Source organism: Monodon monoceros, unplaced genomic scaffold (genome assembly GCF_005190385.1).
Source record: "Monodon monoceros isolate NGI ecotype Baffin Bay Population unplaced genomic scaffold, NGI_Narwhal_1 Super_Scaffold_18, whole genome shotgun sequence".
In the NCBI taxonomy this organism is placed as follows: Eukaryota; Metazoa; Chordata; class Mammalia; order Artiodactyla; family Monodontidae; genus Monodon; species Monodon monoceros.
In genome coordinates, this window is record NW_021703774.1 from 172,994,163 (window position 1) to 173,009,241 (window position 15,079).

At 47.5% G+C, this 15,079-nt stretch overlaps 1 protein-coding gene across 2 annotated transcripts in view; it reads right to left on the reverse strand.

Annotated features, from left to right (window-relative positions):
- Nucleotides 1–15,079, reverse strand: part of PEX14 (peroxisomal biogenesis factor 14) — a 138,086-nt gene that overhangs the window by 7,831 nt on the left and 115,176 nt on the right. For both annotated transcript variants that reach the window (XM_029227222.1, XM_029227223.1), the window contains one exon: nt 3,149–3,234. In XM_029227222.1, coding sequence (XP_029083055.1) covers nt 3,149–3,234 — 86 coding nt within the window. The remainder of the gene's footprint in view (nt 1–3,148; nt 3,235–15,079) is intronic.

The window sequence follows — 15,079 nt, forward strand, 5'->3', positions numbered from 1 at the left end:
GACATCCGAAAATTATGAGGCTGTGATTACAACCACATAAAAAAAAACAAAAAAAACAACTCTGTCTGAATCAGGACCAGAACCAGGGAACAGGGACACAAAAAATCAATTTGACCCACTATGATGGAGCACTTTTTGGATAAAAGGATTTTTAAATGTTGCTATATACAATACTTGTGTCCAAAAATACTCAAAACTCTACTTTAAAAGTTGTATATCATAAAAATGCAAAAGGTTATACAAGAAAGTGATACCACTGGTGGCTTCCAGGGGGAAGTGGGAGGGAAGTTTGCTGTACACTTTTCTGAACCTTTAACATTTTGAACCACATGAATGAATTCTCCATTCAGAAACAAACAAGTAAAAATAAACAAAAAAATTATTCAAGAAACAAGATCAAAATCCACAACAGATTTGTGGGACCTTTGGCTCTTTCACTAGGAGGGGATAACAATATGGGTATTCCGAGGCTACCTACGGAGGTCACACCCATTCTTCTTCGAAAAGCCTTGAATCCACAGAACAAGCTTCCTTCAGATAAGAGTTAAATGCAGCCAGACTCTCCCAGAACTGAGACATGGGGCAGAAGGGGGAGCAAGGAGCAGAATCAGGAGACACTGGGGAAAAAGGAAGCTGATGCTGCAGGGCCATCTTGAATGTTCTGAGAATTTCGGAACATTCAGGAAGAAGGCAGACGGGGCGCAGCTGGTAACTGACTGCCTGCTTGGAAGTGTGAAGGGTTAGAGGTGGGCGGCAAGGTGCCCGCTGGGAGAGCTGGACGAAAGAACATGGGCTCCAAACTCCAAAAGCTCTGGACGTGGAGCCCCCCATCTTAGGAGCGTGAGACCAGTCACCAACTTTACTAGGGTGGCACCAGGGGTGGCAGAGTGCAAGCTTGGCAGGTGTAGTAACTGGCAGGTGTGACCAAAAGAGACTTTGGTTCTTACACCATTCGGGCCCCAGACAGGAAAAGACGGCAACTTCTCCATTAAGGCTTCTGTACTGGGGAAGGGAAAGGAGGTCTCTCACAAGGGGCCTGTCAGAGAACTCATTTCAAGAGCAGCTCCTAAGTGAAGATCACTATTTAGCATACATATAGAAGCATTTTCTATTTTGCAAAGTGCTTTTCAACCATCGTGTGAGTTATTACCCACAGCTGAGCCGAAACTCATAAAATGGAGCCTTACGTTCCAGGTTGAAAATTTCCGAAGTATAAAAGTCAAGAAATTCTTACACGTGTAATGGACTAAAAATTCCATTTCTAAGATCAAAAATGCCGAGGAAGGGAACACATACACTACCCCAGCCTAAATCTTTACATATTTATAAAACAAGATAACAGCTTACCTCTCCTTTTTGTTTTTTAATTTAGCAGATGTTTTTTAAATTCTCTTGTCACCATCGTGACTAATCTTCCAATGTCTCTTCATTTTTTTTTTTTGCGGTACGTGGGCCTCTCACTGTTGTGGCCTCTCCCATTGCGGAGCACAGGCTCCAGACGCGCAGGCTCAGCGGCCATGGCTCACGGGCCCAGCCGCTCCGCGGCATGTGGGATCTTCCCAGACCGGGGCACGAACCCGTGTCCCCTGCATCGGCAGGCGGACTCTCAACCACTGCGCCACCAGGGAAGCCCCAATGTCTCTTCTTTTTTAAAGCAGAGACTAAAGATGAGAGCTTCGTGGAAACAACTGATGCTATCTCTGCTTTGCTCCAAGGGGAGCTACGCTTTCTGTCTCCACCAGGTCATAGGCCGTCCAAGGGCAGCCATGTGACTATCAGGTACCGCTTAGTAGAGCCGGGACATTGATGTGAGAATCCTGTCTTAGCATATTCTTCTTCCTGGTGACTGTATGCAGTCAGTGGTTGGAAATAGACTTTCAGGACACAATGGCATCAGAGGAAGAAGTCCCAGGACCCAGAACATCTTGTTTCTGGATTTCTAATGTGGAGATTCCCAACTTCAAGAATAAATGTTACACTGAAAAGATTATATTCTGCTACAACTCTGTCATTAGCTTTTGCACTTAAGTGAAAAATTAAGAATCCCATAGTACAATGCTGAAACATGTTTCATGTGCTAAAAGTTAAACATGGGGGGACTTCCCTGGCGGTCTAGTGGTTAGGACTCCGTGCTTCCACTGTAGTAGGCACAGGCTTGATCCCTGGTCAGGGAACTAGGATCTAGCAAGTTGCGTGGCGTGAACAAAAAAAAAAAAAAAAAAGTACAACATGAATCTGGATAGTCATTCAGATTCTTTTTTAAAAATCTCCAAATCAGAGATGGAGTCGCAGGTGGCCTCAGAAGGAAAGGACCAGCAGAGAGTAAGTCCTCCAGCCACTCTTTTACCTTTTGTCTCTGGGGACCTACCCTGGCTCTGCATCTTCTAAAAAAGACTCAACTTGCTTCAAATCAAAGTTAGTAGCTGGTAATTAGTGTCTGATTAGTATCTGGTATCAAGGAAGTAAATGTTACTTCCTGCCTGCAGCTCCGTTGTAAGCAATGAACTCTGGGATCCTGAGGGTTGACTACGTAGTCCATGAAAAACCCTAGGTCTACATGGATGCCAACACAATACATAGGGGGAAAAGGTAGATCCTGTAGATACGTTCGTACTGAGATTCTCAAGAGCGTGCAGAGCGCTTCCTGTGTTCTGGGCGCAGAGCACTTCCCAGGGGAGCGGTGACTCCTTTCAGCATCACAACAGCCTCGTAAGGTAGATACTATTGTCCCCATGCTACACACAGAACCGCTGAGCCTGCGGTCACACAGCTGCCAAGTGGTAGAGCCAGGATGCAACACAGGCAGCTGGGCTCCAGCGTTCATGCCCTTAACCACACGTTATTCTGTCTCTCAAAAAGGTCTGGCCTGCTCAGTAAGTGCCAGGCACTGTTCTAAGTACCTGATGTGGCTCATTGATCGACGGGGTCCCTGCTGCACAGGGACTTGGAGGGGAGATGCCGAGTGAAGCAGATGAGGCGGGTCTGAACCTGCCAAGCGCACCCACCCGGGTGGGAACAGGACCAGGACTTGACCTGGACGCCCCTCAGCGAGCGAGAGATCATCAGGGCGCTCAGCCTCTGCAGGCAGGCCCACTGCTGCCCCCGGGCTCAGGGCAGCGCCCAGGGGGTGCAGGGAGGGGCAGCTTACCTTGTAGAGCTGGTGAAAGCCAAACGCTATCCCTGCCATGATGATGGCCAAGGCGCTGTAATCTCTCCACCGGGAACCCGCAGGGCCTAAGGTCGGGGGAAAAGGCACGTCAGGAGAAGAGGCACTGGCGACCCCCCTGAGGCAGGAGAGCACGTGGATTCAGGCCCCTCATCTCAGTTGGGGGGTGTGTCTCGTGCTCGGATGGGGGTGAGATCAGGATGCGGCCGGGCTGCGCCTCCCTCCTCCTCCCAGGCCCCTGGACTGCGCAGCTGCCGTGGGCTGGTGTCTAGGCGGGCTGAGGCCCGGGGTGGGAGGCGGGCGGCAGAGGTGATCTGAAGACCTAGGGCACAGGCCCCACTTCGAGGAATAAAGGATCCAGTGAGGCTGCCATGAGCACGCCTAGGTGTGCACGAATACATGCCCACACACCCTCCTACATGAGCCTGGAGCCACCTCAGAGCAGGGCAAAGGCTGCATCACCTGTTTATTCAACTTGATGAAGCCCTGACAGGGTGCACGACAGTGTCGTAGGCACGGGTTACAGCGGTGGCGAGACCCCTGCCCTGTTCTGTTCTGCTCTCACATGGAGCCTGGTGGAGAGGAGGCAGCCTACCAACGACCGAACGAGGTGGCTCCAGACAGCGAATGAGAGCACCGAACGGGACCAGGAGAGAGTGCGGATGGCAGGGCCTCGGTGGAGGAGGATGCCGAGACCTGTGCGGTCCCGGGCACGACGCTCCAGGCAGGGGACAAGGAAGTGCAAAGGCTGAGGCTGACTTGTGCTCAAGCAGACGGGGGATCCCCTGGGCTTCACCCAGCGTGAGGGGGCTACTGCTGGCCAAGAGACAGCAAGAGCAGAGAGGGGAGCGGTGGGGGGAGCGGGGTGGGGGGAAGGTGGGAAAGGCTGGCCTGGCGGTGAGCGCACCCAAGGAACCTGGCCATCGTTTCACAAGCAGCGGGGTCACTGAAGGCTCTGAACCAGGGAGTGACGTGGTCACGGCTCTGTGTTCTGGGAGAACAACATCAGGGAGCACGGAGGGCAGCTACAGGTGGGAGGCCGCGGAGGCAAGAAAGCAGGGAGAGGCTACCGCAAGGGGCCTCCAAAGGCGAGAGGGACTGAGTCCAGGACGGACCGTCTCAGGGGATCCGGACACAGGCAGCCGGTCTTCATGTAGGGTCAGGCCCTTTGGAACACAAAGTCCCCTCCAAGCCCTGAATGAACTTCTAGTTCCAGAGGAGGAGAGGAGAATTTTCTACTTCATAACCTTCCCCATGAACTGTTTACAAGTGCTTTCATGCCCATAATCTGATGTGACGCCCAGCGATTCTGTCAGGCACACGGGAAAGCACGAGCTCCTTCTGGAACGTCTACCTGGAGCAGCCGCGTTCAGGCCACCCAGCTGCCTCCTCTCAAGGGACCGGCCACTGGGCAGGGGGCGGCGGGGGGTGGTGGTGGTGCGTGGGCCACTGTTTGCAGAACCATCAGTGGTGCAGGACACCACCAGTCTGTGGACTCAGACCAGGTGCCAGGACAGTGACCCAGAAGGCACCCACCCGGGGCACGCTGCTGCGACAAGGACCTGGGATCTGGAAGTGGATCTAAGAGAGAAGGTGAGGGAGGAAGAGCCACCACACTCCACACGCGGCCGGGCGCCTCATCTCCTCTGAGACGGACACCTGCGGCTCCAGCCATCCCCCTCCCCTGGGCCTGCAGGTACTGGCCACGTCCTGGCGCTTCATGACCAAAGGAGAGCAGGAGAGGGGCGGTTCTTAAAGTCCTCGGCAGGACATGAGCACATGGGGAGGAGGGGCTGCTGGCATGCAGTCTGATCGGGGGATCCAAGTGGCAAAGACCTCCAAGGGGGCGAGGCGGACGCTCCCTCCTCCCTGAGCTGCTGAAGGGGGCTCTCAGGAGGCAGAGATGATGGTGATGGGAGAGCCTGGAAGAGCGTCTCTCCCTGGCCACCCGACCCTGCCCCGCCTGTGGATTCCACGTGAGTTTCCCAATGTGGCCCAGCCCGGGTCTCCTGCACAGACTGTGATCAACTCCCTTGTCGAGCTTACAGTTTTTGAATAGGTAATACACGCACATGGTCTAAACATCACGCAGCACACGTCAGCCTACTGCAAAGAGGCTTCCTCCACCACCAAGAACCACTGTGTTAATAGTTTCTTCTTTACCCTGCAGAGAATTTTTATGCAAGTATGAGGCAACACACATGGGCATTATTTTCCTTCTCTTTCCCCCCATTTCTCATTCTTCTTTTTTGCTAAAGCTGCATAATATTCCATTAAACCAATTCCCTTATGATGGACATTTAGACGATCCCAGTCTTTTCCTATTTCACACAACGCTGCCATCAGTGAGCGTGTACATATGGCGTCTCATGTGCATGTACAAGTCCATCTGTAAACGTGAACTCCCAGGAGGCTGGGCCACAGCAGTCTGAGATAGCCTGCCAAACTGTCCTCCACGGGGGCTGAACCAGTTCATTCCCACATGTTTCCTCAGAGCCACCCCAACATAATGGGTTAAGCACACGCACAGATTTCTGCCAGTACTAGAGCAAAGCAATAGTACCTCCCTCTAGCTTTAATTTGCATTTACCTTATTACAAGTGAGGACTGAGCAATCTTTTCACCTGCACCTCCTTTTTGGTATACTATACGTTCCCTACTTTTCTACTCAATTTCTTTATTAAATTTCCTCCCTCAATTCATGGAAACTTCTTATACAACAGGGAGATTCACCCTCTGTCTGTGAAAGGAGTTGTAAAAATTCTTCCTAGTATAGTTTTCTTTTGACTCTGCTTACGGTCTGCTTTTTGTGGCACAGAGTGTTTTCATGTTTATGTAAACTTATCGATCTATTCTTTAACGGGTTCTGGGGTTTGGGTCACGGCGAGCCAAGACTCCCCACTCCTCTCCAGGGTTGCACAGTGACACTCAGGGTTCACGTCTACACACTGTCTCCAGAAGGGAGCTCTGCTGCTTTGACCTGCAGTGAACACCCCCATCCGATGCGGAGCGACATAGAGAAGCGACCGCTGATCGTGAAATGGAAAACTCTGAGACCACTGAGGTAGACCTTTCACTGTGACCCTGAGAAGCCAGGAGGCTCCAGGTCCCAAGCAGGCACCTCTCTCGGCTCAGCCTGCTCTGCTCTGACTGCCTTGATTCCAACATCTGGTGCAAGTTCATTTTTAGGAGGAAAAAGCAGAGACAGAGTAACCTTGCCACTTTTCTAAAGAGTCGCTGTGGATTGAAGCCCCACGCTGTTCCGTGGGGCTTCAATCCACACCCAGAACGTCCATCTGTGCTGCAAAAATCCCCAGAGAAAGTATTCAAAATGGGCACATGTCCAGAAAGTTCTACTCACCAGTGACTTCTCAAATACCCACTAAATATCTTACAGGAAAACAGTTGCAACTGGGCTGAAAACTGGACCAGAACCCAAAGTTTGCTGCATCCTTCTTCTTTCCTGCAAACACACAGTGCATGCCTTGAGAAGTGCAGCCTCTCGTTCCGGGTAACAGAGCCGAGGCTGAGCAGATGCTGGCAGGTCAGGGGTCCCAGAACCAGGACCCCTCCTACCACTGCTCCCCCCTCTCCGGAGCCTGACCTCCTCAAGCACCAAGAGACACCTGTGGCTCCCCGCCAGCCGCACCTTCACCCCCGCACTGCTCCTTGTTTCTGCCGTGCTCACGTTAAGAACGTTTTATTGCCCCCTGGTTTTCATTATTAATGAAAAGGGACCAGAATGATCTTTCCTAAAGTTCAGAGAGTCTATAAAGACAAGAAGCTGAAATGCCATTTTACTCGTTTTGGAGATGTGTGATACAATCCTGTCTTGTGGCAAAATGAAAAAAGAGAAAAACTAAGACGGAGATAACCCTTATCCATGGCACGCCTTTCAAGGGGTACAGACCAGGGCAACTGAGAAAGCACTCGGCATGACCCCAAACTAGCTCAGACCCCAGCCACGACCACCTGGAGCCCTCCCCGCTGCCCACCCTGGGGCCAATTTTTTCTAAGCCCAGTGCAGACCCCCAGTGAGGGAACCCAGGGCACCTCGGAGCTACAGCCTCTTGTCACTAGGCTCCTGAATGTCCAGAAAATACAGTCAAGGGCAGAAAATAGGGCCAGTCGCTCTTCTGCTCCAGCTCAAAAGTAAGGGAAGTGGAATGAATGGGCTTTTCCAAAGCTTCAGAGCCTCTAGCCTGACAAAGACGCCCACCTGCAGACAAGGCAGACTGGGGGCCAAGCTGGCAAGAGGCCTGGTTCCACACCACCACCAGATGGTCCCAAAGACAGTTTTCTCTTCTCATCAAGCACAGACCATTTGACTGAAGGCGGCAGAGCTTTTGCTAGATTTAAAGAACCCAGGGACAGTGAACATTAATACATCAGTCATAACAGGTGTCTGTCAGCGAGTTTCTCAGAGACACCAGCATAGTAAAAATGAAAAGACTCAATAATTTTGACATTCTTAGGACAACAAGAGAAAAGGAAGAACTTGAGTGAAGTTTGGGAGGTGTACGGGCAGAGAAAAATGACTTAGAATACACAGAGAAGGGTTTAAGTAAAAAAGGCTGCCTTGAAATTGTGACATACAGAATGCGTTGCCTTGGGTGCCTGCCTACATTTTTCCACAGGCTTAGGAACAACAAGGTAAACAAACAAGTTTGTGAACTCACACCATTTACCCAGGCCTACCTGTCAGCATCACTGCATGAAGAGAATCAGTAATCTCACTCACAGGACAGCTTTTTTGACTTCTCTTGTGTTGCTAATAATTGTGGCAATTCAGTGCCCGGAATAATCTCTCTACATCTTGTCACTTGCCTATCTCAATGAGGTAGAAAAGAAAGACAACTCAAGTTTCATCAGATTTATCAAGGGTCTTAAAAGATTTTCTAGCCCAAATCTCTCAATGGACAGATGCAGAACAAAGACTCTGAGATATTATGTACATGCCTGTAAGGTAACAGGTAGTTCATGCCAAATTAGCACCTGGGTCTTCTGAATCCCAAACTAGCACACTTTCCACTGTTACACATTTATCATCAAAGGACCTTTAAATGGTAGAACTCTATTGAAGTACCACTCTCTATACTTCTGGCCACTTAAATAAAAATTTACTGAAATCCCCAAAAAATAAAAAACAAAAGAAGAAGATGAAGAACCCAGGGACAATGATATTTTTTACTGTCATTCAGATTCCAATTGTCTCCAGCACTCGCCCAACGGGCTTGACCCGCCAGCTCATCGAAAGGCCCAGCACTTCACCAGCACCTCACGGCTGGCCTCTCCTGAGGATGGACAGGCAGTCGACTGTGGCAGCATTTCTCATCCTGCAGAGCTGTGCATTTCTGGGACTGCCTTCATGTCTGAGGCTGCAACGAGGTCAGAGGCCAGACTACTGTAGGGAGAAGAACGTCAGGTTCCTTGGAACTCAACGCCTTCCTTGCCCTCTCAAGGACTCCATCAACTAGCCTGACCTCTGACAGTGTCCACAGGGCCTGCCTGACCAAAAGGCTAGGGCTTCCGGTGAATCCATGGTATATGGCAGCCGCCTCAGGGGCAGGAAAGCTGAACCCTAGGGCTCCCTAACCCTTCACTGAACACCAACTAAACCAACATTACTCAGTTCCTTTATTTGTATCTCAACCTACCAAGAGAGTCTCACCTAGCAGGCGAGAACAGACATCACCAAATAAGGACACACATGTGGAGCAGGAATCACGCACACAACACAGCACGAAACCACCGACTCAGGAACTCTCGGACACCAAGGAAATCCCACAATCCAGTAAAGAGTCATCAACAAAAGAGAGCTGAAAGCTGTCATGAAATCATCCTGCTGAGACAATCTGGATCCTGACAACAGGGAGATGCTATCAAGTCCTAGGGGAGGCTGGCAGCCTGAGCCCAGGGCAGGGCAGTGGCAGGCACTGGGCAAGCCTAGCTGCGTTCTCCTCCAGGCTCTTCAAGGCTGGAGCCGTGACTCCACACAGCAGTAGCTTCTCAAATCATCCCATCAGCTTTGTTCGCAAGGCACGCTGAAAACTGAATGATAAGACAGGCTCATCCACAGTGAGGTACTGGAATAAAGCCAGTCCGCCAGATCAGTGCTTGTTACAGGAAAGGACTGCCAGGCTAAATGCACAGGGAGACTGGTGCCCAGCTGAAAGGTACCACAGGCTGAGCTGTGGATGGCTGGCAGCGGCCAGAAAGACAAACCGACCCAGAGCACAGCAACTAGTAACAGAGCAGCTCTGCTCTGAACAGAAGCACCTGGGCAGCCTGGAAGGCAAAGGCACCACAGCAGCTCAACAGAAGTCACATTTGAAAACCCAAGGCCTGTCTTCACATGAACGTCCTGTGAAAGACGATCTTTTCCACTTCTCATGGGCTGCAATGCTATCAGCAGTGTCATCTTTAGGCAGGAAGGACACTGAGAGGCATATCCATATCTTCACTCACAGACTAAAAAATATGAGCTCTAATTAAACTGTAAGAATTCAGAAGAGTCCAGAAATGGACCCATGCTTGTGTGGTCAACTGATTTTTGACAAAGAAGCCAAGGCAGTTCTATGAGAAAAGGATAATCTTCACAACAATTGTGCTGGGACAACTGGATATCTGTAGGGGGGTAAAAAATGAACCTTGACCCTTTCCTTACACCATACATAAAATTTAACTCAAAATAGACCATACACCTAAACAAAAAAGAAAAAACTGTAAGAAAACAGAAAACACAGAAGAAAATCTTTGCAACCCTGGGGTAGGCAAACACATCCTAAGATACAAAAAGCATGAACCAGGGACTTCTCTGGCAGTCCAGTGGCTAAGACTTCGCCTTCCAATGCAGGGGGTGCAGGGTTCGATCCCTGGTTGGGAGCTAAGATCCCACATGCCCCCCGGCCAAAAAACCAAAACATAAAACAGAAGCAATATTGTAACAAATTCAATAAAGACCTTAAAAAAATGGTCCACATCAAAAAATCTTTTAAAAACAAAACAAAACAAAAACAACCAAAAAAAGCATGAATCATAAAAGGAAAAAAAAATGATAAAATGGACATCATCAAAATTTTAAGCTTTTGCTTTTCAAAAGGCACTGTCAAGAAAACATCTCCATAGGCTGGGAGAAAACATCTATAAAACATATATCTGATAAAGGACCTGTAACCAGAATATATAAAGACCTTTCACAACGTAATAATGAAAAGACAAACAAGGTGATTTTTAAAAGTGACACTTCACAAAAGTACATGAATGGCCAATAAACACATGAAAATATGCTTGACATCACTAGTCATTAGAGAAACACAAAAAGTACAATGAGATTCTATTACCTACACATTAGACTGGTTAAACTTAAAAACTGAGAATAACAAATGTTGACAAGGATGTGGAGCTACTGAAATTCTCACAAATTGCTGACAGGAATGTAGAATGGCACAACCAGGAGACTTCCCTGGTAGCCCAGTGGTTAAGACTCCGCGCTTCCACTGCAGGGGGCGAGGGTTCGATCCCTGGTTGGTGAACTGGGATCCCACATGCCTCGTGGCACAGCCAAAAAATAAAAATAATTTTTTTTTAAAGAATAATATAGAAAAAAAGTTTAAAAAAAATGAAATGCCACAACCATTTTGGAAAATAGGTTTACAATATCTTACAAAGTTAAACATACACCTAACATGTGACTAAGGCATTCCACTCTCAAGTATTTACCTAAAAGAAAGGAAATATCTATGCATACAAAGACTTCTTGTACATGAATGTCATAGAAGCATTATTCATAATAGCCCCAAACTGGAAACAACCCAAACAGCCACCAATGGTCAATGGATAAACAAATTGTGAAGTAACCATACATCAGAGTCACGGGAGTTAGCAAACTCTGCCCAGTTGGCCAAGTCCCACCTCATCCTGCTTTTTTTTCAGCTGTGAGCTCAGAATGGTTTTCATATTTTTAAAGGATGGGGGGGCGGGGGGGGGTATATGTGACAGAAATGTGTAGTTCACAAAGTCTAAAATATTTTCTACCTGGATCAATCTCAAAAGCATTACGTTAAGATACAAAAGAATATGTGCTGTATGATTCCATTCACATGAAATTTTAGTCTTTCGTTATAGTACATGAAACCATAGTATTGGTTACACGAGTTGAGTTACAGTATGTACAACTCATCAAAGTGTACACTTAAAATGGATTAATCTTATTGTATATAAATTATACTTCAAAAAAGCTGATTAGAGGGCTTCCCTGGTGGTGCAGTGGTTAAGAATCCTCCTACCAATGCAGGGGTCACGGGTTCAAGCCCTGGTCCGGGAAGATCCCACATGCCGCGGAGCAACTAAGCCCGTGCACCACAGCTACTGAGCCTGTGCTCTAGAGCCTGCGAGCCACAACTACTGAGCCCGTGTGCCACAGCTACTGAAGCCCACGCACCTAGAGCCCGTGCTCGGCAACAAGAGAAGCCACTGCAATGAGAAGCCCGCGCACTGCAACGAAGAGTAGCCCCCGCTCGCTGCAACTTGGGAAAGCCTGCGTGCAGCCACGAAGACCCAAAAATAAAATAAATTTTAAAGAAAAGCTGATAAGAAAAAATATTAAGAAGCCAGAAATATAGAACTGCCACATGAGCAAGCAATCGCACTCCTAGATGGCTACCCAGGAGGAATGAGAACGTACGTCCACACACTTGCCCACACACACCCTCAGCAGCATGAGTTCTGTGGCCAAAACTGGAAACAACCTAAACGTCCACCAGCTGGTGAACTGACAGACAAAATGTGGCCCATCCATACAATGGAATACTAGTCAACAACAAAAAGGAAGGAAGTAGTGCTACATGATACAACATGGAGAACCTCAAAAACATGCTAAGTGAAAGAAGGAAGGTACAAGGGATCACATACTGTATGATTCCATTTACCTGAAATGCCCAGCAAAGGTAAATTTACAGTGGTGGAAAGTAGCTTAGTGGTTGCCTGGAGATGAGGTAAGATTAACAGTAAATGAGCACAAAGGATCTTATTTGGAGAATGAAAGTGCTCTAAAACTGATAGATGAGTGCATTGTTCAGTAAAGTTATTAAAAATCATTTGATTGGACACTTGAAATGGGCGGGTTTTATAGTGTGTAAAATATACTTCAATAGCTTAAAAATTTTTTTTAAATAAGGCTAGAAACAGACCCATGTATACATAAACAACTGCATTTTGATAAAGGGACACATAACTCACTGGGGACAGGATAATCTTTTGAACATCTGGTGGTGGCACAAGGGGACAGCCATTAGGGAAAAATGAACCTTGACCTTCACATTACACCACACACAAAAGTTAACTGACAGTGAATCACAGACCTCAACATAAAAGCTAACACTATAAAACTTCAAGAAGAAAACACGGGAAAATCTCTCCAACCTTGGGGTAAGCAAAGGCTTCACGGGTAGGACACAAAAACCATGAATTGTTAAAAAAAAAAAAAAAAAAAGATAAATGGATGTCATCAATTTTTAAATCTTTTGTTTTTCAAAAGGCAACGTAAAGCAAACGAAAAAGCTAGCCACAGACTGGGAAGAAATACTAACCATGCATACACCTGACAAAGAACTTGAATCTAGAATATATAAGAACTCTTCCAACTCAATAATAAGAAGATAATTTAAAAAGGACAAAGATTGGAACAGACACTTCACAAAAGAAGATATGTAAACGGGCAATAAGCACATAAAAAGATGCTCAACACTATTAGTCTTCACAGAAACGTAAACTCAAATGACTGAGTCTCGACTACACACACATTAAAGCTGCTAAAATTAAAAAGACTGAGAATACCAACCGTTAGAGAGGATATGCAGCAACCAGAACTCGGACGCTGCTGATGGGAATGTAAAATGGTACAACCACTTTGAAAAACAGGTTGGCAGTTTCTTATAAGGTGAAACTTACACTTAACCTCTGACCTAGCAATTCCACTCCTAGACATTTATGCAAGAGAAATAAAAACAGACACAGACTTGTACACAAATGTTTAAAAGAGCTTTATTCGTAACAGCTCAATACTGGAAACAGCCCAAAGCCGGAAGCCCATCAACTGGTAAATGGATAACAAACCACAGTGCATCCTAACCATGGAATACAGCTCTGTGATAAAAAGGAGGCAACTTCTGATATGCACAACTTGGACGGAGCTCAAAAACATGATGCTGAGCGAAAGAAACCAGGCATGAGAGGGGACATACTGTACCATTCATGCAAAACCCTAGGAAAGATAAGTCTAAACGGGCAGCAACAGAAAGCAGACCAGGAGTTGCGCCAGCGTCAGGGCGGGTTGGCACTGGATGGGAACAGGTCACGGGGAATCTTCTAGGGTGCCAGAAATGTTCTACAATGATGATGGCTACAGGGCAGTGTACACTTGTTAAAACTCAAATTGTACAACTAAAATGGATGCATTACTTTATGTAAAATATACCTCAGTAAAGCTGTTTTTTGTTGTTTTTTTTTAAGTCTGTTCAGATTTTTTTTTTTTTAAAAAGACAGAGAGCTAAAAGAAGTCAGCAGTGACCGAGAACAGTACCCAGCAGGGTGGGTTCTAAGCTCTCTCTCTGCTCAGTTAAGCAGCTGAGACCAAGGGAAGAAGCAAGAGGTAAGATTTCTAATTCAACTTTTTAAAGGTACCCTGTATTATTTGATAGTTACAAAAGAATGTAATATTTAGATAAGTTACGAAAGATGATAATAAGATGCAATCCTAAACCCACCTACTTTACCGGTTAAAACTTTCCAAATACCATGGAAACTAGCCACATCTTCCTCTTCACTCAGAGGTAATCATCATCCTGAATTTAGTGTGAATTCCAACTCAAACTTTCTATGGGGTATAAAAGCTGGGAACAGGCTTCCCTGGTGGCACAGTAGTTGAGGGTCGGCCTGCCGATGCAGGGGACACGGGTTCGTGCCCCGGTCCGGGAGGATCCCACATGCCGCGGAGCAGCTGGGCCCGTGGGCCATGGCCGCTGGGCCTGCGCGTCCGGAGCCTGTGTTCCGCAACGGGAAAGGCCACAGCAGTGAGAGGCCCGCGTACCACAAAAAAAAAAAAAAAAAAAAAAAAGCTGGGAACATGCCCACCAGAACAAGGACTGCATTTCTCAGCCTTCTTGCTGACAGGTATGGCCGCGTGGTTGAGTTCCAGCCAATGGGGAGAAAGGGGAAGGGATGTGGGCGGTTTCCAGGAGGTGTCCTTAGAAGGTGGCTTGCCCTTTCCCTTCCTTCTCCCTGTTCTTGCTTGTTGGACAGCAGAGAGGACAGCTGGTGCTGGAGCTGTCACACTGGAACACAAGCTGGATGCCAGCCAGGTGTGAGGGATGCATGGGTCCCTGAGGACCACAGGGCCAGTACAGCAGCCTGGACTGACTATGTTTACCTAGAAAAAGAGTCCTTTGTTTTGTTTAAACCACTGTTATTTGTTGCAGAATCTTATACAACCAACAGAGGCTGCGCTGTCAGCACAGCCATGATCCTAGCTACCACCAACACCAAAGGCTCTTTCAATGGTCTAAGAAATCTAAGGTAAGGATGTTTCCACTCAGACTGTAACGCCTGTGCTCTTCAATATCCACACATGGCATTTATTCGGCATCCACAAGGCATCACACTGGGCATTCCGCAAAGCAAACAAAACGGACAGGTGCTGGCCCTTGACGAGCTGCTATTCCAAACCAGTCACATGGACAAAAGAAGAAAAGTACCATTGCCTCAAAATTAGAGAAATGTTTCCTTCATATACAAACCAGTAACTTTTATGTAGCAAAAAGTGAGATTTGTGTGCTAAACCGACAGAGAAATGGAAGAGAGAGAGAGAGAGAGAGAGAGGGAGGGAGAGAGGGAGGGAGGGAGGGAGAGAGGGAG